The sequence below is a fragment of the Macaca fascicularis genome, chromosome 4 (genome assembly GCF_037993035.2).
Source record: "Macaca fascicularis isolate 582-1 chromosome 4, T2T-MFA8v1.1".
Lineage (NCBI taxonomy): Eukaryota > Metazoa > Chordata > Mammalia > Primates > Cercopithecidae > Macaca > Macaca fascicularis.
Window position 1 is genome coordinate 140,157,379 of NC_088378.1, and position 27,011 is coordinate 140,184,389.

The 27,011-nt window shown below is 48.8% G+C and overlaps 2 protein-coding genes and 1 long non-coding RNA gene across 11 annotated transcripts in view; 1 reads left to right on the plus strand and 2 right to left on the minus strand.

Moving 5' to 3' along the window:
* Positions 1 to 2,060, minus strand: LTA (lymphotoxin alpha). 2 transcript variants are annotated; one of them, XM_005553559.4, is made up of 4 exons: positions 2,002 to 2,060; positions 1,469 to 1,576; positions 1,277 to 1,382; positions 1 to 1,042 (listed from the first exon to the last, which is right to left on the minus strand). In XM_005553559.4, exons 2-4 carry the CDS (start codon positions 1,565 to 1,567, stop codon positions 630 to 632), a joined length of 618 nt encoding a protein of 205 aa, XP_005553616.2. In that variant the 5' UTR covers positions 1,568 to 1,576; positions 2,002 to 2,060; the 3' UTR covers positions 1 to 629. The 2 variants fall into 2 exon arrangements, with proteins under 2 accessions (XP_005553616.2, XP_005553615.2); XM_005553558.4 differs by having other exon boundaries at positions 1,858 to 2,018.
* LOC107129571 (uncharacterized) lies at positions 1,670 to 26,890 on the plus strand. The gene is made up of 3 exons (XR_010586028.2): positions 1,670 to 1,721; positions 23,987 to 24,102; positions 26,389 to 26,890. It is a non-coding gene; the product is annotated as an uncharacterized lncRNA (long non-coding RNA).
* Positions 15,725 to 27,011, minus strand: part of NFKBIL1 (NFKB inhibitor like 1) — a 12,340-nt gene continuing 1,053 nt past the window's right edge. For 2 of the 8 annotated variants that reach the window (XM_074038492.1, XM_074038491.1), the window contains exons 2-5: positions 26,435 to 26,711; positions 17,770 to 17,869; positions 16,750 to 16,926; positions 15,725 to 16,532 (exon numbers count right to left, since the gene is read on the minus strand). In XM_074038492.1, the coding sequence (XP_073894593.1) occupies positions 15,943 to 16,532; positions 16,750 to 16,926; positions 17,770 to 17,869; positions 26,435 to 26,584 (1,017 nt within the window). In that variant the 5' untranslated portion in view covers positions 26,585 to 26,711 and the 3' untranslated portion in view covers positions 15,725 to 15,942. Of the gene's footprint in view, positions 16,533 to 16,704; positions 16,927 to 17,769; positions 17,870 to 26,434; positions 26,712 to 27,011 lie in introns of all 8 variants that reach the window. The other 6 variants (XM_065542992.2, XM_074038490.1, XM_005553553.4 and 3 more) reach the window with 3 other exon arrangements.

Here is a 27,011-nt window from a genome sequence, read left to right on the forward strand (position 1 = left end):
TCAGAGAAAAGAGGTTTATTGGGCTTCATCCAGGGTGCAGATGCCTCCGTGTGGGACTCTGGTCAGCAGCTGGCTTTCAGAGCCTTTCACTGCCTTCTGGGGCCCTGTGATCCCTCACGCCTACTTCTTTCTCTCTCGGTCAGCCTGGTGCCCATGCCCTCTCACTCTTCATCTCTTGGGCCTGTCTCTGTCTCTCCTTGGATGTTCTTCTATTATTCCCCTCTCTCCATCCTCCATAAATAAATAATTTAAATTTTTTGCCTTCATAAATAGTCCCCTCCCTGCCTCCAGTCATCCCCCAAGCTCCTCCATGTGCCTGCTCTTCCTCTGTGTGTGGATCTAGGCCCCACCTAGCTGGTGGGACAGACCAACAGCTTTGGGCTGGAAATTCCTAGGCAGGCTTGAAATCCTCAGCCAGACAGACATCCAGGATGGTTCAGGGAGGTGTGGTCCCCTGGGATGCCTAGAATTCCTTCTTTGAAAGCTCCGGTGACTTGATCAGGGAAGACTTGAGCTGTTGGAATGGCCAAAGAAGAGGTGGTGGTGACCCCTGAAATGGTCAGAATGGAGGCAGAATGGGGAGAAGGTCTTGAAATCAATTATTTTTTCTTTCTGGAGTTTTCCAAGTTCTACAGAGCGAAGGCTCCAAAGAAGACAGTACTAGGGCTGAGGACTAGGTGGGGGATGCCATCTGTGTGGGTGGATAGCTGGTCTCCCTGGGTGAGCTGGAACGCAGCCCCGTGGTACATCGAGTGCAGCCAGGGTTCCTGCAGCCCTGGATACACCATCTTCTGGGAGCTGAGAAGAGGCACGTGGAAGGGGTACTGGGAGGAGAAGAGCTGGACCTCATGGGCCAGGTAGAGTGGGGTGGGGGTGGCCTTAGGAGAGTAGGCTTTCCCAGAGAAGACCACCTGGGAGTAGACGAAGTAGATGCCACTGGTGGGGACCAGGAGAGAATTGTTGCTCAAGGAGAAACCATCCTGGAGGAAGGCACGGTCCGTGTTCGCTCTCCAGAGCAGTGAGTTCTGCTTGCTGGGGTCTCCTAGGAAGAGCCATAGAGGATGGGGATGGGAGATCAGGGGTCTGAATCAGAGGTCTCGATCCCTGAGGAAACAGCTGAGTTCCTGGGGGGTGGCACGGGGAGGCATAGGAGTGCCTGCCTCTGTTTTTTTAGCATGGAGGAAGTTGGCAGAGAGGAGTGGATGCTTGGGTTCCTGAGGCAGGGGTAGGAGAAGAGCTGGGGGGGACATGTCTGGGAGGTCAGGTGGATGTTTACCAATGAGGTGAGCAGCAGGTTTGAGGGTGCTGTGGGCAAGATGCATCTTGGGGTGCTGACGGGCAGTCTGGGCAGCTGAAGGTGTGAGGCCAACACCAGGGAGCCCCTAGGGGAGAACAGAGTTGAGGGGGTCTCTAGGGCTCAAGGTTTGGCTGAGCCACCCCAGCAGCCCCCATTCTCCTGCTGCCTCACCTGGGCCCCAGGCAGCAGGACCAGCAGCAGCCCCAGAAGGAGGAGGTGTAGGGGGGTGCCACGCACCCTTGAGAGGAAGAGACGTTCAGGTGGTGTCATGGGGAGAACCTGCAGAGAAAGAGAGAGAGAGACAGTAAGCGGGGCGGGGCACGCTGCGGAAGACGGACCTCCTGCCCTGGGAGACAGCACCCCCCCACCCCTGAGAGAGAGATCGACAGAGAAGGGGACAAGATGCAGTCAGAGAAACCCCAAGGTGAGCAGAGGGAGGCAGAGAGAGACGGGAAGGGAACAGAGAGGGATCATGGCAGAAACAGAGAATGTGTGGCAGAGACAATGAGACTGACAGATGGAGAGTCAGAGACAGAGAAGGAAACCAAAACCAAACCCACCAAGGCCCAGGCCCAGGCAGGCCAGGGATCCAGGCAGCAGGTGCAGGAGGGACCGAGGCCCAGGCAGAGGGCAGGACACTGTGGGGTGGTAGTCCAAAGCACGAAGCACGGGCAGCCCAAGGAGATGGGGCAGGAGAGCCTCACCTGCTGTGCGGAGCCCCTGGGCCCGGACGCTCAGGTCCCTTTATAGAGGAAGCGGCAGCGGCAGCGTGGCAGGCGGCGGGCGGGTTCTAGGTCGGGGCTGGGGCCCGGGGAAGCCCCCAGGGCTTAGAAGATGCTGCTGTTTCAGTCAAAGGCAGGAAAGGCTGAGGCCTAGGAGAGAACCACAGGCTGGGGGTTCAGGCGACTGAGTTCTGGGAAAGGGAGTTGGGTCAGGGGAATCGTGGGCTGGGAGGGCCAGGGAGTGGGGTCAGGCCTAGAGTTCCAGAGAAGGGACAGTCAATTCGGAGAGGAGGAGGTTGAGCAGCTGGGGTGTGGGCTGGAGGCCCGGTTCCCTGAAGAGCAGTCATATATATAACATCTCTGCACCCTTGGCTGAGTACAGGCTTCTCTCTTTGCCCATTTCCTTCTCTTGTACCCCTGCCCTTGTCCCAAACAACTCAAGTCATACTTGTTCCAGTATATGGACTTTCCAGCCCATCTGGCAGGTTTCACATCAAGAAGGTTCATTATATATCCTCTTCATCGGGGACATTCTAGCGTTTGCCTCTCGTGCAGGTGAAAATATTAATGGAGCCCCCTTCCACTCTTGAAAATGTCCTAGTTTGGAAGATATATTTTTTGGTCCCCTTACTCAGAGATGATGCTGGACACTCAAGTATGATGATGTCTTATCTCACTCCTGAAGGATGCCCTCCATCTCTTCCTGACCTCAGGTGGCTTCCACAGATCAGATTTATATAACCACAAATAAACACACACTCCAGGATCAATGTGGCAGACACCTTCCAACATTCTCTACAAGGGAAGTTTCAGAATTCCACATGGGTGAGGCTTAAGGGTGGTGACTTAGGGTGGGGTGGGGACAGCTAAGGGACTTGTCCTGAAGCTGCATTTGCAGAGCCAATACATTATTTTAAAATTGTTCCAGGCCTGGTGCAGTGGCTCACGCCTGTAATCCCAGCACTTTGGGAGTCTGAGGCAGGTGGATTACTTGAGGTCAGGAGTTCGAGACCAGCTGGCCAACATGGTAAAACCCCATCTCTAAAAAAAATACAAAAATCAGCCAGGCGTGGTGGTGCGCATCTGTAGTCCCAGCTACTTGGGAGGCTGAGGCTGGAGAACCATTTGAACCCAGGAGATGGAGGCTGCAGTGAGTCAAGATCACACCATTGCACTCCACCCTGGGGGACAGAGCAAGACTGTCTCAAAAAAAAAAAAAAAAGTTCCAAAAATGTTTTCCTTTTTATTGATATGTAACTTAAGTATGAGGTGGACACCTCTTAAGTGTACGACTGATGAATTTTTCCATCTGTATGTAGCCATCACCCAGTTCCACGTATTTTCAGGTTCCCAGCAGGTTCCCTCACGCCCCCTCCCTGCTGGTACCCTCCAAAGATAACCAACCACTCTCTCTCCTTTGTCATCAGAGATAAGTTCCTCCTGCTTTGGGGCATCATATACATGAAGTCACACAGAATGTACTCATTTCTGTTTGGCCTCTTTCAGTCAGCATTATGTTTGTGAGATTCATCCACGTGGTTTTATGTATCAGTAATATTTTTTTTAAAAATTGCGACATGGGCCGGGCGCGGTGGCTCAAGCCTGTAATCCCAGCACTTTGGGAGGCCGAGACGGGCGGATCACGAGGTCAGGAGATCGAGACCATCCTGGTTAACCCGGTGAAACCCTGTCTCTACTAAAAAATACAAAAAACTAGCCGGGTGAGGTGGCGGGCGCCTGTAGTCCCAGCTACTTGGGAGGCTGAGGCAGGAGAATGGCGTAAACCCAGGAGGCAGAGCTTGCAGTGAGCTGAGATCCGGCCACTGCACTCCAGCCTGGGTGACAGAGCGAGACTCCATCTCAAAAAAAAAAAAAAAAAAAAAAAATTGTGATGTGATATTCTGTTGTATCAATATACTCTAATATATTCTGTTGATGGGCATTTGGTTTGTTTCTAGTTTTTGTCGAATACGAAAAATGTTGATATGAACATTCTCATACATGAGCCCATTTTCAGTTAGCTTACAAGTTACAAGGTTTAAAAAAAAAGCAAAGTTTCTAAAGATGACTTTATTCACTTTTTCTAAGTTTGAGATAATACCAACTGGTCACCTCAAATATTATTACTGCTACTGATGTGATTTTACTTGGAGAGTGTTAGAGGGGTTGGAGCTGGGGCTGGTGGCGACCCGGGGTCAAGCCCACTGTTCCATGGGGGCAGACCACTTCTCTCCCCAGGCACAAGGTCCCTGAGGGGTCTTGGCGTAACATGGAGGGACATGTAATTAACATTCTGGGTGTGTATGAGTTATTTCTCCTGTTCTCCTTCTCTACTTGAGGCCGTGTACCTTTGCCTTTTATGCTTTACTAGTCTTAGCTATTATTTCTGTAGGGGCAGAAAGGGGTGATCCCTTCCTGACCCATCATAAGGGTTATGGCCAATACTCCTATAACAAAAGACAGATTAACAAGAGAAAAGCGTAATACATTTATTTAATCAAAGTTTTAGAGGACATGGGAGCCTTCAGAAATGAGGACCGAAGGACCCAGGGAAATCTATTTTTATGCTTAGATTTGACGAAGAATGAACAGCTGTGCAGAAATGTAATTGAACAAAAGGAGTATAATCTAATGGTGATAGACTGGAATTGGGGGGATCCCAGTAAGGCCTGGCCATATTCTTCTTGGTCTCTCTGTACAGCGTTCCTTCCTCCCAGGGATAGGGCAGAGCCTCTTCTGGAATGAAGGTCTTATAACCTACTATCAGATGGGGTAGGTCAGAAAACTTCTTTTCCTTTTTTTTTTTTTTGAGACAGGTTCTTACTCTGTTGCCCAGGCTGAAGTGCAGTGGCACAATCTCCGCTCACTGCAACCTCTGCCTCCCGGGTTCAAGCGATTCTCCTGCCTCAGCCTCCCTAGTAGCTGGAATTACAGGCACTCCATCAAGCCCGTCTAATTTATTTTTGTATTTTTAGTAGAGATGGTGGGGGGGGGTCTCACCATGTTGGCCAGGTTCGTCTCGAACTCCGGACCTCAGGTGATCCGCCTGCCTTGACCTCCCAAAGTGCTGGGATTATGGGCGTAAGCCACTGTGCCCAACCTTCTTTTCATTCTTTTAACCTTATCTCTTGCGTCAGTGTTGGTTTCCCTCTTAGCCCCTGTTCCTTTCTTTTTCTCCGTGTTGCCCTTTCTTTCAGGGTCCTTTTTGCTTCCTGTTGTCTCTTTCTGCTTCTCTAATGGTATGAGCTGATAGACTGAGACCCCAACTGAGCTATATTAAAATATAAAATGGTATTGCAAGACTGGGTGCAGTGGCACACGCCTGTCATCCCAGCACTTTGGGAGGCCAAGGAGAGTGTGAGAGTGGATCACGAGGTCAAGAGATAGAGACAATCCTAGCCAACATGGTGAAACTCCATCACTGCTAAAAATACAAAAAATTAGCCGAGCGTGGTGGCACGTGCCTGTAGACCTAGCTACTAGGGAGGCTGAGGCAGGAGAACTGCTTGAACCCGGGAAGCAGAGATTGCAGTGAACCAAGATCGCACCACTGCACTCCAGCCTGGGCAACAAAGTGAGACTCCATTTCAAACAAACAAACAAACCAAAAAACAAAACAAAACAAAAAACAAAAAACAAAAAAAAACCCAAAATGGTACTGTAATTAATAATGAGACACAGAGCGAAATTTAAATTAAAGAGGAAGAAATTTAAATTAAAGGCAAGAAGGAGTGATGGGCAGACGAGAGACAGAGAGGAAGGAAGGGCAAGACTGGGCTGAGGCTGTGTCACGTGCATGTGAGATATGCTGAAGGATGCTCCTTGAGATGAGCCAATCTTGGTTTCAATCTCAGTTTCGGAGGTTGTATGAAATTTGGTTTCTTTCTTGGGCAGGCCAGCAGTTGGTTTGGGACTTTCCCTGGGTGGGAGAGCTGATGACTGGAGTCTTGTGCCCCAAACTCAGGGAAATACAGTCTTTATAGTGGTCTTTGTGGAGAAACTAGTGAAATCTCTGAAGCCTCCAAATGAGACTGAAATGACATTAGCTTCAAACTTGAACTTAGCCTCAAAACCTAAATTGGGATTTAATACCAACATCAACCCTAACCCAAATTTAACCTCAACCCAAATCACAACTCAGACTCAACCCCAACTGTAACCCTAACCTCAAATCTAAACACATTCCAATTAATAACCCCCTAAATAAAACTCCTCTACCCCAACCCAACCCTGTTTCTAGGGCTGATCTTGAAACCAGTTTACCACCACTCCTAACACTAAACTTAAATCTGACTCTAAATGTAAATCCAATCTGAGCCACAACCTAAAGTTGAACTTTATCCTGCTTTATGAATTATTCATCCATTCCTCCATTTAGTGGTATCTGAGTGCCTACCACATGCTGGGCATTGTTCTAAGGCAGGAGGGACACAGAGGCAAAGGGATCAGAGAAGGCATCTGCGGAGCTTGTATTCCAGTGAGGCCAGACGGAAAAGAAAGAAACTGAAGAAGAAATTGGTACATAGTGCTATGAGAAAATAAGACAGGCTGGTGTCGTTAGAGTGGCAGGGAGCTACTTTTAAACACAGCAGTCAGCAAAATCCGCTTCAAGTGATTGGGTGGCACTGGAGCTGAGACCCAAATGACAAAAAATATTGACCAGGTAAAAGTTTGGGAGCAAAGCATTCCAGGTAAAGGGAGCAGCTACTGCAAATGCTGGAAGGCGGAACCCAGCTGGGGGTGTTGGAGACAAACAGGCGGCCAGTGTGGCTGGAGCAGAGAGGCTGGGAGAGGGGTGGGAGATGAGGTCAGAGAGGAGGCCAGGGGCCAGGTCATGCAGGGCCATGCGAGGAGGGTAAAGCCTCTAGATTTCATCCAGCCACAGGAAGCCTTTAAAGGTTGTCAGTGTGTGTGTTGCAGGGGAGAGAGATAGAGAAGAGAGAGGTGAGCAGAGGTGATTGGATTTTTTTTTTTTTTTTTTTTTGACATGATGTCTTGCTCTATGGCCTAGGCCGGAGTGCAGTGGCACCATCATAGCCCACTGCAACCTATCATGGGCTCAAGTCATCCTTTCACCTCAGTTTCCATCTAGGACTATAGGTGTGTGCCACTGTGCCTGGCTGATTTTTAAAAATTTTTTAAATTTTTGTAGAGACAGGGTCTCACTATGCTGTTTAGACTGGTCTCGAACTCCTGGTTTCCAAGTGATCTGCCCATCTCAGCTTCCCAAAGTGTTTTGTTGTTGTTGTTGTTGTTTGTTTGTTTGAGAGGGGGTTTCGCTCTTTTTGCCCAGGTTGGAGTCCAATGGCTGATCTCAGCTCACTGCAACCTCTGCCTCCTAGGTTCAAGTGATTCTCCTGCTTCAGCCTCCCAAGCAGCTGGGATTACAGGTGCACGCCACCATGCCGGGCTAATTTTTTGTATTTAGTAGAGATGGGCTTTCACCATGTTAGTCAGGCTGGTCTCGAACTCCTGACCTCAGGTAATCCACCTGCCTCAGCCTCTCAAAGTGTTGGGATTACAGTTGTGAGCCACTATGCTGGGCCAGTCTCCCAAAGTTTTGAGATTACAGGCATGAGTCACCACACCAGCCCTGGAATTTTTTTCTTTCTTTTTTTTGGAAATGGAGTCTCACTCTGTTGCCCAGGCTGGAGTACAATGGTGCAATCTCAGCTCACCGCAACCTCCACTGCCTGGGTTCAAACGATTCTCCTGTCTCAGCCTCCTGAGTAGCTGGAATTATAGGTGCATGCCACCATGCCTGGCTAATTTTTGTACTTTTAGTAGAGAAAGTACACCATCTTGGCCAGGCTGACCTCAGGTGATCCACCTGCCTCGGCCTCCCAAAGTGCTGGGATTACAGGCGTGAGACACCACGCCCAGCCTTTTTTTTTTTTTTAAAGACAGAGTCTCGCTCTGTCGCCCAGGCTGGAGAGCAGTAGCACAATCTCGGCTCGCTGCAACCTCTGCCTCCCAGGTTCAAGTGATCCGCCTATCTCAGTCTCCCAAGTAGGTGGGATTATAGGTGCATGCCACCATGCCTGGCTAATTTTTGTACTTTTAGTAGAGAAAGTATACCATCTTGGCCAGGCTGGTCTTGAACTCCTGACCTCAAGTGATCCGCCTGCCTCAGCCTCCCAAAGTGCTGGAATTACAGACATGTGCCACTGCACCCAGCCTGTTTTTTTTTTTTTTTTTTGGAGATGGAGTCTCACTTTTTTTGTCCAGGTTGGAGTACAGTGGCACCATCATAGGTCACTGCAGCCTTGAACTCTTGGCCTCAGGCAATCTTTGTACCTTAGCCTCCCAAAGTGTTGGGATTACAGGCATGTGCCACTGAGCCTGGCCTGGACTTTTTTTTTTTTTTTTTTTTTGAGATAGAGTCTTGCTCGATTGCCCAGGCTGGAGTGCTATGGCGTGATCTTGGATCACTGCAACTTCCACCTCCCAGGTTCAAGTGATTCTCCTGCCTTGGCCTCCTGAGTAGCTGGGATTACAGGCATGCACCACCATGCCTAGCTAATTTTGGTATTTTTAGTAGAGATGGGGTTTTATCATGTTGGGCAGGCTGGTCTCGAACTCCTGACCTTGTGATCCACCTGCCTCGGCCTCCCAAAGTGCTGGGATTATAGGCATAGCCAACGTGCCCGGCCTGGACTTGTTTTTAAAAGATCGCTGTGGCTCCTGTGATTAGGCTGGCTGGTAGGAGACAGGTGGCAGTGGCATTAATGGTGAAGAGAAAATAGTGGCAGCCATGGACATGGAGAGAAGTAGACAAATTTGGGATATATTATACATTCCAAGGGTAGAATCGACAGGACTAGATGATGGATTGATGGGTGGGAGATGTAGAGACTGGGAGAGAAGCAGGATTCTGATGGATGGAAAAACTAAAAACTTCTATTTTGGGTGTGGTTAAGTGTAAGTTTATTAGACACGCAAGTAGAGATGTCACTTGGCAGATAAACATCTGGATTTCAGGGCAAGGTCCAAGCTAGATAAAGAAACCTAGGCATGGTCAGCATGAAGATGGTGTTTAAAGCCATGGAACTTCTCTTGGGCATCCCTATAAGACCCCTTTGAGACACTTGTTTCCCCTCACAATGGATGCAGTGCATCTTCCCTTCTGAATTCCAGAAGCAACAACCTCCTGCTCCCAGAAGCTAAACTCTCCAGACTTAGTCTTCTGAATTCCCACTGGGATTTCACCTCCCTGGATTCAATTCCCGACTCCACAAGGACCCTTCTACCAATCCACTTCACAATATATGGTGGAACTCCTCACAGTTTCAAATCTTGTCTTCTATGTTTGAAAGTGTTTTCCTCTGGGCATTTTGAAACCTGGCTTTCCCCTAATGATGCTAGTCCTCTCTGTGGTGAAGGTTGCTCTTTATTCAACCTCCATCACTAGAGGAATGAAGGTAGAAGAGAGGGGTTATTATTTTCTCTCCCCTGGACCATTGGCAACCTCCTCCTCCTCTCCCAAAGCATGTGCCTTTTGCATTGGCCATGCTCTTCCTGTCTTCACAGCACAATCTTATCCATCAAAATCTTGGTTATGCTCTTAACAACTTGTATAACTAGCTTAGTCTTTCTCCACATCTTATCCCTACCACCATCCTTGTTTGTTTGCTTTTTGAGACAAGGTGTTGCTCTGTCACCCAGGCTGGAGTTCAGTGGCATGCTCTTGGCTCACTGCAGCCTCGACCTCCTGGGCTCAAGTGATCCTCCCATGTCAGCCTCCTGAGTAGCTAGGACTACAGGCGCACGCCACCATGCCCGGCCTGGCCTTTTTTTTTTTTTTTTGCAGAGACAGGGTTTTGCTATGTTGCCTAGGCTGGTCTTTAACTCCTGAGCTCAAGCGATCCACCTCCCTTGGCCTCCCAAAGTGCTGGGATTACAGGCATGACCCACTACACCCGGCCTCCTACCATCATCTTTTGTGACTTCAAAAGTCACAAAGATCGGCTGGGCACGGTGGCTCACACTTGTAATTCCAGCATTTTGGGAGGCCGAGGCAAGCAGATCACGAGGTCAGGAGATCGAGACCATCCTGACTAACAAGGTGAAACCCTGTCTCTACTAAAAATACAAAAACAAAATTAGCTGGGCGTGGTGGCAGGTGCCTGTAGTCTCAGCTACTTGGGAGGCTGAGGTGAGAGAATGGCATGAACCCGGGAGGCGGAGCTTGCAGTAAGCCAAGATCGCACCACTGCACTGGGTGACAGATCGAGACTCCGTCTCAGAGGAAAAAAAATAAAAATAAAAAAAGCTACACAGATCAGATGAGTCTTACAATCTGGCCTCTCAATTCTCCAAGTTTGTCAAATCTACTGGTTTTACAGTCTCTTCCCTCCTCCATTTTAGCCACCCAGGAGTAAGGTTGTACCTTAAACTCCAGCAACACTTGGAAGAATTATGCCTTCAAGATCTTGATCTCTGAATTACCCTTCTCATCACAACCACTCACTTTTCACATCTCCCATTCTCTGCCTCCCCTTGTATCAGTTCTTTATTCTTACCAAGACTTCCGGCTGCTTCTGCTTTCCTGGTTTTGCTTGTTGATTTAACATATACTGCATGGTCAACAATTTCAACTCCACTTTGTCTGCATTTTAGAATCTCTTACCACTAGGCACCGAAGCTCATGCCTGTAATCCCAGCACTTTGGGAGGCCAAGGCAGGTGGATCACCTGAAGGTCAGGAGTTCGAGACCAGCCTGGCCAATGTGGTGAAACCCCATCTCTACTAAAAATACAAAAATTAGCTGGGTGTGGTGGTGGGCAACTGTAATCCCAGCTACTCAGGAGGCTGAGGGAGGAGAATCGCTTGAACCTGGGAGGTGGAGGTTGCAGTGCACCAAGGTTGAGCCATTGCACTTCAGCCTGGGCAACAAGAGTGAAACTCTGTCTCAAAAATTGACTTGGGTAAACTAAGTGGTCTCATTCTTGGGGCTTTGTCTTAGGCTGCCAAGCACTGCAGTAGACAGCTGAGTCACCATGAGGCCTATAACTAATCCTGGCCAGCTAATCTGAGAGTCATCAGTGTTTCTGGACACTTTTACTCATTCTTTGTTGACTCCCCATTATACTCCTGTGCGTGATGTTCTAAATCTCCGTGCCTCTGATGCCCTTCACTCTCATCTATTAACATTTCATTGAGCTTAAGGCCATCCAGTGTGGATCTCACTTCCCTCTCTTCCCTTCATTTTGTTATTTATATTTAATCTTTCCTTGCATATTGACTCACAGTACTTTTTCTTGTTTCCAAGGCTGATCCTTTTATCTGTACTCTATTCCACTTCCTCTATCTTTACTACATTCTCTCCCCACTTTTTACTTAGGTTTTCACTCTCTCTCTTGTTTGTTTGTTTTTGGGATAGTCTTGCTCTGTTGCCCAAGCTGGAGTGCAGTGGCATGATCTTGGCTCACTGCAACCTCTACCTCCTGAGTTCAAGTGATTCTCCTGCCTCAGCCTCCTGAGTAGCTGGAGTTACAGGCGTGTGCCACCACGCACAGCTAATTTTTGTATTTTTAGTAGAGACAGCATTTCACCATGTTGGCTAGGTTGGTCTTGAACTCCTGATATCTATGGTCCGCCCACCTTGGCCTCCCAAAGTGCTGGGATTACAAGTGTGAGCCACCACACCTGGATTTTTTTTTTTTTTTTTTTTTTTTTTTGAGACTGAGTCTCACTCTGTCACGCAGGCTGGAGTGCAGTGGTGTGATCTCAGCTCACTGCAACCTCTGCCTCCTGGGTTCAAGTGATTCTCCCACCTCAGCGAATAGCTGGGACCGCAGGCATGTACCACCACGTCTGGCTAATTTTTGTATCTTTTGTAGAGACGGGGTTTTGCCATGTTGGCCAGGCTAGTCTTGAACCCCTGGCCTCAAGTGATCCGCCCACCTTGGCCTCCCACAGTGCTGGGATTACAGGTGTGAGTCACTGCACCTGGCCTATCTTTGTCTCTTTAAGCATCTTCATTTTACATTCAATTTTATTTCTTGAAAATAAACAACAAAAAAGATCCTTCCTTGAAATCTTTCTCCCTCAAATGTCCAGTCCATCATCTCACCTTCCCTTTTCGTGTGATGTCTCAAAAGACTAGCCCCTTAACGAACCACTTTTTCAGGAACTGGTAAAATTTCCCTCATCTGTGGGTAGAACTAAGAGATGATTCTCAGTTATTTTGTGTTCACCATTCTGACTTTGTGCCCACCACCTCCTTTTCCTCACCTCCCACTCATTCCTCAACCTATGTAAAGTGATTTCTGCTCCTCTATTAAATGGAAACGGTTTTCTCAAAATTTGTAATCGTCTAGTTCCCGAACCCAACAATTTTTTCAACCCTCATTTACTAGACCTCTTTGAAGCCTCAGACATGGCTGCCCTGTCTCTGCTTGGCATCCCCCGCCCCCACGCCCTACTTTTCTGACTGCTCCCAACCTCTCCTTTATTGGTTCTCTTCCTTCGATCATGCTCAGGGCTCTTCTGGTCACTCTGCCCCTTCCCTTGAAGATCCTGTCCACTCAAAGGCTCAGCCTCTACTGGGAAGGGAATGATGCCCAAATCTATTCCTCCAGACCCAACTTCTCTTGGGCTCCAGACCTGCTTTCTGGAAATCTCCACCTGAGAGTCATGCTGGTACCTCAAATCTTCTTTGAGCACTTTATTACCCTAAGCAGGCATACCTATACATTATAATTATAATGTATAGTTATTTGTATATTGTCTCATTAGATTGCAAGTTCTATGAAGGAAATGACTTTATTATTTATACCTATTGTCAAGCAGTGCCTTGCTCCTAACAGGTGCTTAAAATTTTTTTTTGGATACAGTCTTGCTCTGTCACCCCAACTGGAGAACAGAGGTGTGATCTCAGTTCACTGCAACCTCGCTTCCCGGGTTCAAGAGATTCTTGTGCCTCAGCCACCTGAGTAGCTGGGATTACAGGCACCCATCACCAGGCCCAGTTAATTTTTATATTTTTAGTAGAGACGGGGTTTCACCATGTTGGCCAGGCTGGTCTTGAACTCCTCGCCTTAAGTGATCCTCCCGAAGTGCTCCCACCTTTGCCTCCCAAAGTGCTGGGATTATAGAAGCGAGGTGCCTGACCACCACCACCCACCTTTTGGACAGACATTGAGAGGATCTGTGGTGTTAGGAAAAGGGCTGCTTAACACACAGTAGGTATTCATTCACAAGATGATGACCGTTTTCTTACTTGTCTGTACTCCTGCAGCACTCTCCTGTTCTCCCTCTTTCTCATCACCTGGACCACTGCCCACAGGATGAAGTCCAATCTCTGACCTTGACTTTCTGTGGTCCTTTCTTCATCACACGTTCCCTCACATCTGTGCTTCTTTTACCTCAGGATGCTCCTTTCCCGGAACATACTGCATTTTCTGACTTGTCAGGCTCTGCTCAAGACATGTTATTTGCCTATGGAAACTTTCCATCCACCTCCACCTAGCGAACCCGTTCATTAGAGCAAGTTCAATGCTGTCTCCTCAGAGGCTCCCTGGAGGCTTTCAGATGGACTTCATCTCCCCCTTTCTGTAAACATCTTAAACTTTACTCACCATGCCTTGAATCAGTTAATTAGATATGGGTCTGCCTCCCCACTAGACTGTAAGTTTGAAGCAGGGTTTAAATTGATCTTTGGGCTACATAATGCTCAGGTGACCTACACGGAACAGAGTCTCTCCCAGTTCCTTTTCCTAACTTAACCCAAACCTGTCCCAACCTGAGTCCTCAAACTGACCCTCTCCAATCCCATTATTCTTTTCTAGGCCTATTCCTCCAATTGAATCCCAGTGCATCCTCCACTGAGACTCAACTCCTGGTGCCAGCTCGAGAGAGCAGAGATACACTTCCACCTACCCACTGTTTCATGGCAGGCACTGAGTCACCCCTTGGGAATCCCGGGCCCCCCCGCCCCTGCCCCCCATGCTGGACAGGATGCCTGCTGCCTGCCCCAAGGGGTCAGAGGAAGCCAGGGCCTCTAGGGCTCAGTATTTTTATCAGCCTAGGAAACAAGAGACACAGAAGCGGAAACCATGTGGTCAGAGAAAGTGAACAGCCCTTATCTCAGGGGAACCCCCACCAAGGCTGGGGGCCAGACACCAGGTAGGGTCGTTGAAAAGACTGTGATCCGGTGGGCCCAGGTTTCAGGGCTTATTTTGCTTTGGTTTTATGTAACTCATGCAGAAGGGGAAATGATGTGCTTAAAAACCAGTAAGAAATCTCCTGGGTGGAGGAGCAAATTTGGTCACCAGTTTTCTGCAATTTACCTCTCAACCCCCAGCTTAGGGACCATAACCCCAACTCCCCCCAAGGCCAAACCTGGGCTCTTTGCATGCCACTTCCGAAAAGTTCCAGCCTGTGAGAGGAACCGGACGCCAGGGTCACACACAGCTTGAAGTCTCTTCTCTGAATCACAGCAGCTTCCTCTCACAGGATCTTTCTCACCAGCCCTTCCCCCTCCTGCACCCTGAACATCTGCCTGGTCCTTCAGAGGCCTTGGGTCTCTTCCGAACTTCAGGCTCTCTGTCTTCTTCAAGGATCTCGTGCTCACCCATGTTCCCATGTTCCCATGTTCCCAGAGGTTTGCCCTCCCTGTCCTCTACTGACTTCCACTTCCACTCCTGGGATTCTCCTGTAGAGACCTGGGCTCATAAACCTGAAAAATAAGTTTCTGATGGATAAGATGCTCTGGTGTAACTATGCAGACGGTGCACTCACCAGCACATGCCTGTACTCTCCTTGCAGCCCTGTCCTTTCTTTTTGCCGAGTTCCCAGTTGTGTCCTGGGCGATGGTAGTGGGGTCTGGTCTGTCATTTCCTATCTTGGTTTCCAGGGAGCCCCCCTCTCTCCTCCGTGGGAATCCCAGACTCTCCCTCTACCCCTCAGGACTTCAACTACTGATTCTTGGAAAAGGAAATGTTTATAGGGAAGGCCATGCCTGGGCTGCCCAGAGATGAACTCAGGTTTAGGATGGGGCAGAAGCTGAATGGCAGAGATGAAGATTGGGGCCCTGGAGGAAGAGAGATACAACTGACAAGCTAGAGGGCAGAGACGATGGAGCCAGCGGCATGGCTGGCCTTGGGTGTGGAGCTCCAGTTGCCCAAGAACAGACAACCCAGGTTACATAATTTTGCTCTTTCCACCTCCTTCCTCTGCTCCTAATTTTAGCAACTGAAATTCCACTCCCCCACAGGGCTCTTCCTCCAGCCATTCTGCTTGTATTCCCCATCCTCCCCCAGCCTCCTCATGGCCCCCCAGCCCCGGCTGCCCCCAACTCGCTCATTCAGTGACTCAGCAAAGGGAAAGCCCTGTGTTGGGGGAAGGGGGTGTTAAGTGGGGAGGAGGATGTGGTTCAGCTTGGGGAGCCAGGGAGGGGAGGGAAACTGGTTTTGTTCCCCTTTTTGCCTCTGTTCGCATCTATTTCTCCAGCCACAGACTGCAGGGTGGACAAGACTCCGGTGTGGGGAGCGCAGTGAGGCTGCATGGCAAACTGGGCCTTCTTAGGGCTGAACTGTGGGGGCATGCAGAGGCTTCTTGCCTCCAGCCGAGAGCCCGCGTTAGCATGTGTGTGTGTTGCAGGTGTGTGGGAGCTGTGGGTTTCAGCAGGCGGGGCGGGAAAGGAGATGTCATGGGTGATGAAAACCACAGCAATGGAAAAAGACAGAGGAGACACTGGGAGTGAGATGTGGAACCAGGTCTTATTAGGAAACGGCAGAGTCAAAGAGCAGTGGTGGCGGCCCGCACTCCCCACCCCCACTCGTTACAAGTTTCACTCCCACCCATATCCTCTGCTGAGCAGCACCTGGCTCTTCCTTGTGGTCCCCATCCTTTCCCTTACCCTTCCTTCTGCCTCATCCTGAGGCTGCAGCCCCGAAGTTTCTTGCTTCTTCCCTAGGGTCACTTGAGGGCCTCTGCATGGCGATTCAGGGCCTGAGAAAGGGCTGTCACCGCTCCCATCACACGGCCCAGCTCCCAGGTCTCAATCTGGCTTCGGAATCGCTGCAGGAAGCGGTCAGGGTGCCAGCGGACCTGCTGGACCCTCAAGTACCTCCTCAGAGCCCCCTGTTCCTCCAAAGGGGGGCCCCTGGCCACCAGGGCTGCAGCCATGGCCTCTGGGTCCCCTCCCCCAGGGCAGGGCCAGGGCACATCACCAAATCGCCAGAGGCTGCCCCTCCCCACTCCTCTGGGGTGCTCTGCCCTGGGCCCAGCCCTGGCTGGCTTGGGTTCTCGGTCCCCTAGAGCCTCCTGTGCCCTCCTGGCTCGGCTCTCACGCAGTTCTTCCTCCTTGACCCGGGCTCGCTCTCTGAAGAGCCGCTGCTCCTCCTCCTGCTGTCGCCAGCTCTGACTGGAGCCCTCAGCCCGTGGGGGTCGACAGGATCCCTCTGCTTCTCGCTGCTCCTGCTGGCACTTCTGGGCATGTTCCCGGGCCAGGCGATCTGACCAGGCTGAGAAGGACTCAGGTTCCTGGGTCTCATGGGAGGCATCACCTGTTTGGGAGGGTGGCATGGGGGTAGTTGGAGAGAGGCTGTGAGAAGGTGATGGACCCCAAGAGGCAGGGAAACACAGAGAAGGAGGCAGAGGAGCCTAGGGTGATGCATTCATGCAGATGGAAAGCGGCCAGCGGGGAAGGGCAGCTGTGGATAGCAGTGGACTTCTCACCTTCAAACCTCCCCATGACTTCCTGCCACTCGTCCTCCAGCTCACCCTGGAGCTTCTGCCTCCATTCCCGCTCCTTGGAGGCATCATCTTCTTCCTCCTCCTCAGCAGAATCCCAGGGGGGTCCCCAGCCCAAAATTTGGCCAGGGGTTTCCCCATCCTTATTCTTTATTCCCATGGCAGAGGGACAGCGGCTTAGCAGCGGGAGGAAGAAATCGGTGTAGGCTGTTGGTGGGAGAGCAGGGAGCAGAAGTTAGCTGGGACTCCCACTCCTCGGCAGAGCTGCCATCTTGAATCCTGCTGGTCACTCACTCCCTTGGTCTTAAAGCAATGGAAGGGTGGCCCACATGTATGCCTCCTGGGTATTAGGAAATAACCATCACTGATAAATACAGACTGATAGTTTACCACATGCATGATAAGTGTAGTAGTTTAAAATATTCTTGGCTGGGCGCGGTGGCTCACGCCAGTAATCCCAGCACTTTGGGAGGCTGAGGTGGGCAGATTACGAGGTCAGGATATCAAGACTATCCTGGCTAACACAGTGAATCCCATCTCTACTAAAAAATACAAAAAATTAGCCAGGTGTGGTGGTGGGCACCTGTAGTCCCAGCTACTCGGGAGGCTGAGGCAGGAGAATGGCGTGAATCTGGGAGGTGGAGCTTGCAGTGAGCTGAGATCACACCACTGCACTCCAGCCTGGGGGACAGAGCGAGACTCTGTCTCAAAAAAAAAAAAAAAAAATTCTCACTTGTGTCTCTACAAACTATTTCAGTGTCCCAGAAGTTCTACCATGCCAACTGACATTTTCTGACCTGCCTCCAGCCACCAAGGCAGTGCCAAAATTCTTTGACTATGCATTCCACTTTTCACTTAAAAATACTGTCACTATATAAATCCCTTATTTTCTCATCTGAAACCATATATATGAGACTGGGAAAATATCTGAACGCCCTACTCTGGGCCATTAATAATACACAAATATGTAATACTTATCTTTTATTATCACTTATCAATAAACTGAGTAAAATAAATGTTTTCAGGGGAATTTCTCTCAGTCAGCCTTACCAGGGGATGATGGGAGAGGGGTGGGGAGGTGAACCGGCAACAAGTATGAGCCACAGAATGTGGCCGCAGCAGAGCAAGTTCTTTCCAAATGACTGCTGACCTAGGGCGGGGAAAAGGAGTGGAGTGTGACAGAGGGTCTCACCCACGGGCTGAGAGAAAACAGGAGAGGAACCGACGTTCCTGAACTCCCCTTTTCTTCAGTCCCAACCTTGTTGCATCTGGCCCAAGGTTAGCTTAGTGCCATGCTACTTCCTTCACTGCCAACCCAGGCACCCTGGCCAGGCCCACCTACTGTGGCCGCCAACCAACTCTTTCACCTGGGGGATAGAAGAAGGGGAGGGAGGCAGCCATCCTTCCTGTGGACCTACTTTCTTTCCCCAGGGTAAGAGGAAATGGACTAGCAGTCCTTAAATCTTTATTCGGTAGTGCTGGAAAGTACTGTTTACCTGGCAGAAAGCTGGAATAGGGGAAGGCAAGGCCAGGAAGGCAAGAAGAGAGAACGGCCCAGCTGTGGCTGGTCAAGGCCCACCATCCCTACCCAAATCACATCAGGGTGAGGGGAGAGTGGGGGCACTTCTCCCTAGTGCTCCTGTGACCTGTCACAGACCCTCTCAACTTATCCCACCCAGGGAGTACCTGGTTCTGTCTTTCATTCGCATGTTCCCCACCTGAGCTCACTGCAGGTGTGAGTGTAGTGGGTGCTCAGGCTTGCATGGGAGGTTTACATTCATAGGTTTCAAGGAGTAGGACCTCCAACTATAAAAACATAATATTAAACAGCCACTACAACTGAGGCATGTGTTTGAAAACAGCTGGCTACAAAACCGTAGAGAGGATCAGATCTGGCTGGGCATGGTGGCTCACACCTGTAATCCCAGCACTTTGGGAGGCTGAGGGAGGTGGATCACAAGGTCAGGAGTTCAAGATCAGCCTGGCCAAGATGGTGAAACCCCATCTTTACTTAAAAAAAAAATATATATATATATATATACACACACACACACACAGATATATATATATATATATATATATATATATATGTATTAGCCACGCGTGGTGGCCAGTGCCTGTAATCCCAGCTACTCGGGAGGCTGAGGCAGAGAATTGCTTGAACCTGGGAGGCAGCGGTTGCAGTGAGCTGAGATTGTGCCACTGCACTCCAGCCTGGGCGACAGGGTGAGACTCTGTCTCAAAAATAAATAAATAAATAAATACAAAATAAAAAATAAAATTAATTAATTAATTTAATTAAATAAATTAAAAAAAAAAGAAGCAGAGAGGATCAGATCCTAACTGTCTAAAACAAGAGGCCAAATCCTATGGTTGGGAAAAAAAAAAAGGCTGGGTGTGGTGGCTCATGGCCTGTAATGCCAGCACTTTGGAGGCCGAGGCGGGTGGATCACCTGAGGTCAGGAATTCCAGACCAGCCTGGCCAACATGGTGAAACCCCGTCTCTACTAAAAATACAAAAATTAACCAGGCATGGTAGCATGTGCCTGTAATCCCAGCTACTTGGGAGGCTGAGTCAGGAGAATCACTTGAACCTGGAAGGCAGAGGTTGCAGTGAGCTGAGATTGTGCCATTGCACTCCAACCTGGGCAACAGAGGGAGATTCCGTCTCAAAAAAAAAAAAAAAAAAAGAAAAAAAAGAAAAAAAATAGACTGGCAAAAAATATGTGAAAATTCTAGCCTATGGGTGGTGGGGCTGTAGGTGGCTTATCCCCCATTTTTATTTGACATTTTAATGTGAAAGGGATATAATTAAGTTGAAATTTTCTTTTTAAAGAAGGAAGAACACATTCGATGACTATTAACAGCGTACTGTGATCCCTTCCAGTCCTGTCTTGGTGTACATAAAAGCATACATATGACACATATGTAACCATACTACAAATATTGCTTGGCAACTTGCTTCTTTAACATCTCATTTATATTTTTTCCACAGGAATATATACAGTCTACCTCATACTTTTTGATGACTGTATAGTGTTCCACTGTGTGTACAAAACAAATCTCCTTACCCCAATATCGATAGACTTGTTTCCAAAAATGTTCAGCCTCATGAGTATCTTTGTTGACTCGTTACAGTCTTTCTGGGGGGGTAGATTTTCATAAGTGGAATTTCTGAGTCAAAGACATGTGCAATTTTGCCAAACTGCTCTCAATAAGTTTGTGCCAGGATACAAGGGTGCCTGTGTCTTCCTTTACCAAAATTGAGTATCATCAACCCTTTTAATTTTGCCAGTTGGATAGATTAAAAAAATATTTTATTAATGATATTCGTTTCTTTTTCATGTCTTTTGGCTATCTGTATTTTTTTTGTGAATGAATTGCTCATATTCTTTATCTACTTTTTCTTTGGAAATTACACATATTGATATGAGGGTTCTGTACACTGTATGTGTTATACATATTGCAAACATTTTCTTCTATCTGTCTTTAAAAAAACTTTATATTTTTAGGCCGGGCGCGGTGGCTCAAGCCTGTAATCCCAGCACTTTGGGAGGCCGAGACGGGCGGATCACGAGGTCAGGAGATCGAGACCATCCTGGCTAACACGGTGAAACCCCGTCTCTACTAAAAAATACAAAAAAAAAAAACTAGCCGGGCGTGGTGGCGGGCGCCTGTAGTCCCAGCTACTCGGGAGGCTGAGGCAGGAGAATGGCGTGAACCCGGGAGGCAGAGCTTGCAGTGAGCTGAGATCCGGCCACTGCACTCCAGCCTGGGTGACAGAGCAAGACTCCGTCTCAAAAAAAAAAAAAACAAACTTTATATTTTTGAGACAAGGTCTCGCCCTGTTGCCCAGGCTGCAGTGCAGTGGCATGATCTTGCTCACTGCAAACTCTGCCCCACCTGGGCTCAAGCAATCCTCCCACCTCAGCCTCCTGAGTAACTGGGACTACAGGACTACAGCCACGTACCACCATGCCTGGCTAATTTTGTATTTTCTGTAGAGACCAGGTCTCACTGTGTTGTCCAGGCTGGTCTTGAACTTCTGGCTCAAGTGATCTGCCTAGATCTGGCTCAAGTGACCCGCACCCAGCCTAAAATTTTCATGTAGTTAAATCTGCATCAATATATTATTTTCTGACTTTTTATTTCATTTCACTCTTAGGAAGGCTCTATTTTAAGATTATAAAACATTCTCTGCATTTTCTTCTACTACTTTAAATGTACACTTATTTTCTCGGCCGGGCGCAGTGGCTCACGCCTGTAATCCCAGCACTTTGGGAGCCCGAGGTGGGTGGATCATGAGGTCAGGAGTTCAAGACCAGTGTGGCCAAGATGGTGAAACCCCGTCTCTACTAAAAATACAAAAATTAGCCTCACATGGTGGCAGATGCCTGTAATCCCAGCTACTCGGGAGGCTGAGGCAGGAGAATCACTTGAACCCAGGAGGTGGAGGTTGTAGCAAGCTGAGATTGTGCCATTGCACTACAGCCTGGGTGACATAGCAAGACTCTGTCTTGGGGAAAAAAAAAAAAATAGTTCACCTTTCTCCAGTATTAAAAATGCCCCCTTTAGGCCGGGCGCGGTGGCTCACGCCTGTAATCCCAGCACTTTGGGAGCCCGAGGTGGGCGGATCATGAGGTCAGGAGTTCGAGATTAGCCTGGCCAATATAGTGAAACCCTGTTTCTACTAAAAATACAAAAAATTAGCCGGGTGTGGTGGCAGGCGCCTATAATCCCAGCTACTCGGGAGGCTCAGGCAGGAGAATGGCTTAAATCCAGGAGGTGGAGGTTGCAGTGAGCCGAGATCACACTACTGCACTGCAGTCTGGGCAACAGAATGAGACTCCATCCCCCCACGCCCCCCCCCCAAAAAAAAAGAAATGCCCCCTTTATAGTGATTTACCAGATCAACCGCTCCCAATGCTCTTTAATACGCTGGAGTTTCATACTAAGAAAAATAAACATAAAAAACATTTTGGCCAGGCACGGTCGCTCACACCTGTAATCCCAACACTTTGGGAGGCTGAGGTGGGTGGATCACAAGGTCAAGAGATCAAGACCATCCTGGCTAACACGGTGAAACCCCGTGCCTACTAAAAATACAAAAATTAGCTGGGTGTGGTGGCAGGTCCCAGCTACTTGGGAAGCTGAGGCAGGAGAATCTCTTGAACCTGGGAGGAAGAGGTTGCAGTGAGCCGAGATTGTGCCACTGCACTCCAGTCTGGGCAACAGAGCAAGACTCTTTTTCAAACAAAACAAAACAAAAAACAAAAACAAAACCAAAAAACCTTCTGTGGGATGAGAATGGTGGCTCATGCCTATAATCCCAACATTTTGGTAAGCTGAGGTGGGCAGATCGCTGGAGGTCAGGAGTTCGAGACCAGCCTGGCCAATATGTTGAAACCCCCCCATCTTGGCCGGGCGTGGTGGCTCACGCCTGTAATCCCAGCACTTTGGGAGGCTGAGGCAGGCGGATCACGGGGTCAGGAGATCGAGACCATCCTGGCTAACACGGTGAAACCCCGTCTCTACTAAAAATACAAAAAATTAGCCGGGCGTGGTGGCGGGCGCCTGTAGTCCCAGCTACTTGGGAGGCTGAGGCAGAATGGCGTGAACCTGGGAGGCGGAGCTTGCAATGAGCCGATATCGCTCCGCCACTGCACTCCAGCCTGGGCAACAGAGCGAGACTTTGTCTCGAGAAAAAAAAAAGAAACCCCTTCTCTACTAAAAATACAAAAATTGGGTCGGGCATGGTGGCTCACACCTGTAATTCCAGCACTTTGGGAGGCCGAGGCAGGTGGATCACCTGAGGTCAGGAGTTCGAGACCAGTCTGGCCAACATGTTGAAACCTCGTCTCTATTAAAAATACAAAAATTAGCCAGGCGTGGTGGCAGGCTCCTGTAGTCCTGGCTACTCAGGAGACTGAGGAAGGAGAATCACTTGAACCCGGGAGGTGGAGGCTGCAGTGAGTCAAGATACTGCCACTACACTCCAGCCTGGGGGACAGAGGGAGACTCCGTCTCAAAAATAAATAAATAAAAATAAAAAAATTAATAAATAAAAACAAAAAAATTAGCTGGGCATGGTGGTGTGTGCCTGTAATCTCAGCTACTTGGGAGGCTGAGGCAGGAGAATTGCTTGAACCCAGGAAGCAGAGGCTGTAGTGAGCCGAGATCGTGCCACTGCACTCCAGCCTGGGTGACAGAGCAAGACTCTGTCTCAAAAAAAAAAGGAAGCTGGAAGCCGAATGAGATGGGTCTTTCAACCAAGGAGTTAGAAGGCCATCTGGTGGCAGGGCTGGCAGGGGACCAGGAGTAAATAAGGCCAGAGAGGACACCAGGGTTTGGGAGTGAAGGCCCTCAGCTTGGGTCCCCCTCTGGAAGACAATGACCTGAAAGATGTGAGATTTCAGACAAGTTCCCGAACCTTCTGGGCCCTGCTTTCCTCATCTGTAAATGGGATATCAGTCTTACCAGCTTCTTAAAATTCAATACAATAGAATTGGGCATGGTGGCTCATGCCTCTAGTCCCGGCACTTTGGGAAGCTGAGGTTGGCAGACTGCTTGAACTCAGGAGTTGGAGAACAGCCTGAATAACATAGCAAAACAGTCTCTACCAAAAATACAAAAAATTAGCTGGGCATGGTGGTGTGTGCTTGTAGTTCCAGCTACTAGGGAGGCTGAGGTGGGAGGACTGCTTGAGCTCACGAGGTAGAGGCTGCAGTGAGCCAAGATTGCACCACTGCACTCCAGCCTGGGAGACAGAATGAGATCCTGCCTCAAAACGAACAAACAAACAATAAAGGAAATCCCTACCATACTATCGGGGCATTTTGGCTGAGCGTGGTGGCCCACGCCTGTAATCCCAGCACTTTGGGAGGCTGAGGCTGGCGGGTCACCTGAGGTTGGGAGTTTGAGACCAGACTGACCAACATAGAGAAACACTATCTCTACTAAAAATACAAAATTAGCTGGGCGTGATGGCACATGCCTGTAATCCCAGCTACTCGGGAGGCTGAAGCAGGAGAATCTCTTGAACCCAGGAAGCAGAGGTTGTGGTGGGCTGAAATTACGCCATTGCACTCTAGCCTGGGCAACAAGAATGAAACTCCGTCTCAAAACAAAACAAAACAAAACAAAGCAAAACTCCCATTTTTGTGAGGCAAATTGGGCTCACAGAGGTAAGCTGCATGTCCCTGTCGATGGCAGAGCTGGGGTCTGGATGCAGGTCTGCCTCGGGGTAATCTGCTCTTTTGCCTTCCAGGGTCCTGCCTCTTACAATATGAGCTGTCAAGTTAGATGCCTACACTTGGTAAATCTACTCTGTTTTAAGTAAAAATAACAAGAAGAAACAAATCTGAATATGCTAGCCTATCTCAGGTATGTTAAAGGACATTTTTAAATAGGGGGGTTTTTGACCATTTGGGGGAGGTTTTGTGGGAGGAGCCTTCTGTCTATACTTGAGCTGGGGGATGTTAGGGTTGTTCATTGGATCTAGAGGTTTTCCTCTAATGGTCTTACTCCAGAAGGAAATCTCTAGATGGGGAAAGAAGGTTTCACCTTTTATTCTAATAAGCAGGGCTCTACTTATAAAGAGCTGCTTCCACTACTATTTTTTTCCTTTTTTTTTTGAGACAGAGTCTCACTGTCACCCAGGCTGGAATGCAGTCGTGTGATCTCGGCTCACCACAACTCTGCCTCCCGGGTTCAAGTAATTCTCCTGCCTCAGCCTCCCAAGTAGCTGAGACTACAGATGTGCACCACCATGCCTGGCTAATTTTTATATTTTTAGTACAGACAGGCGTTTCACTACGTTGGCCAGGCTGGTCTCGAACTCCTGACCTCGTGATCTGCTTTCCTCGACCTCCCAAAGTGCTGGGATTACACGCGTGAGCCACTGTGCCCAGCCTCCACCCTATTACAATATCACCAGGTTCCCCATGTGAATCCTTCAAGTGCCAAAAGTTTTGCAGAATTCAAATGATTTTGGGACTTGATAGGGCTGACCTAAAAGTATACTCACTGTATATTAGGTAGCCCAGGAGGGCCTGGGTAGCCCCAAGAACCAAACACATGAGTGTTTCTGCAGGGAAATGTATGAATATTGACATCAGTAGGATAAAAATAAATCATAGATAAGTCTTACTTTAGTTCAGATTAGTTTTCTGTCACCAAATGAATTTTGGTGGCAGCCTGATGAAAAATGTTGGGTTCTCAGAGTGTTTTTGAGTTTAGAATTGTGGGTAAGGGAGTATGGACCTGCTGATAACAAAAACAGGAACAAGGCTAGGCGTGGTGGCTCAAGCCTGTAATCCCAGCACTTTGAGAGGCTGAGGTTGGTGGATCACCTGAGGTCAGGCGTTCGAGACTGGCCTGTCCAATGTGGCGAAAACCCATCTCTACTAAAAATATAAAAATTAGCCGGACGTGGTGGCACACGCCTGTAATCCCAGCTACTTGGGAGGCTGAGGCATGAGAATCACTTGAATCAGGGAGGAAGAGACTGCAGTGAGCCAGGATCGCACCACTGCATTCTAGCCTGGGCAAGACAGAAACTCCATAAAAAACAAACAAACAAACAAACAAACCAGGAACAATCGCCAGCATCTACCAAGTGCTTATTGTGTGTGCCAGGTACTCTAATTATGTACTATGTCAATTGCTTCTCCAAACATATATAGCACAACATGGGTACTTTGAACATGGGCACAATCAAGGTACAATGCTATAATGTCTAACACAGGACAATGTAGCTGTTAAAAGCATGGACACTCTATCTAGTCCATCTGGGTTATAATCTCTGCTCTACCAGTGAATAACTGTAACTTTGGCAAATGACTTATCTATGCCCTGTTTCCTTAGCTGGGAAATGGGGTATAATATCAGTACTCACCTCCTAAGATTGTTGTGAGGATTAAATGTGTTACTTTATGAGAAATGCCTGGCACATAGCAAAGGTTGTTATTATTTTAATATTTACACATCGGCAAACTAAGCCTCAAGTAACCTGTCCAAGAATAGGTAGCTATGAAGTGTGGAGCTGGGATTTGGAGCTGGGGTTTGAATCCAGGCAGTCTAACTCCAGAACCTACCTTCTATGCTACTTTTTGGCTACAAGCAAACAATCCGTCAAGAAACAAAGTAGGGGCCGGGCATGGTGGCTCCCGCTTGTAAACTCAGCACTTTGGGACGCCCAGGCGGGCGGATCACAAGGTCAGGAGATCGGGACCATCCCCGCTAACATGGTGAAACCCCGTCTCTACTAAAAATACAAAAAATTAGCTGGGTGTGGCGGCGGGCGCCTGTAGTCCCAGCTACTTGGGAGGCTGAGGCAGGAGAATGGCGTGAACCCGGGAGGCGGAGCTTGCAGTGAGCCGAGACTGCGCCACTGCACTCCAGCCTGGGCGACAGGGCGAGACTCCGTCTCAAAAAAAAAAAAAAAAAGAAAGAAAAAAAAAAAAGAAACAAAGTAGCTACTAATCTAAACAGATGTGAAATTTGAAGACCAGTTGCTGTTTGGGGAATGTTGGGTTCTTCAGACAATGGTAGCTCAGGAATGTAAAGGCACAAATGACAGCCATATGCCAACTTGGTTAAATCCTTCCCTAGGTCCTGATGACAAAATAAGTAGCTTAATTCTCAACTATTGGTTGGCTTTCATTTCAGGTCTGGTCAGCTGCTTATGACCTTGTTCCCCACTGAGCAGACTCACCATCTGGGCCTTGGCGAGCAGCAGCATGCAGTGCCGTGTCCCCATGGCGGTCCTGGTGGGCAGGGTCAGCCCCGAGCCGAAGCAGCAGGCACAGGGCTGGGGCATCGTGGCGGGCACAGGCCCGGTGCAGTGGTGGGGGCTGCCCAGCATCTACATCGAGGCCTGGGTGTCGCTGGAGGAGGGCCTGGGCCCGGACCAGCCGTCCTGCAGACAAGTAACGACGGAAGCGACGTTCTCGGCGTTGGCGGCGGGAAGTGGAGGCCATGGAACTCTTGGGCTGAGGAAGGAAAAAAGGCAGCAGTCAGGACTTCAGCCTTGGCTGGTCCTTCTCTCTCCATCTCTGACATCCCCTGTTGTTTCTCCCTTTGGTTCCGTTTTTTTCTAATATCTTCAACAAGAGATGAGGCCTATCCTAACCCTTATCCTTTATCAGATGATAGATTTGAATAAAAAAAATTTTTTTGAGGGGGGTGATGGATCAGAGATTTAATTTTTTTAATGTAAAATTCGAGAAAAGGGTAAATAATTGGTTTAAGGCTCAGGAGCCCAGGTAAATTTTTAATTTTTAACAAAGAAC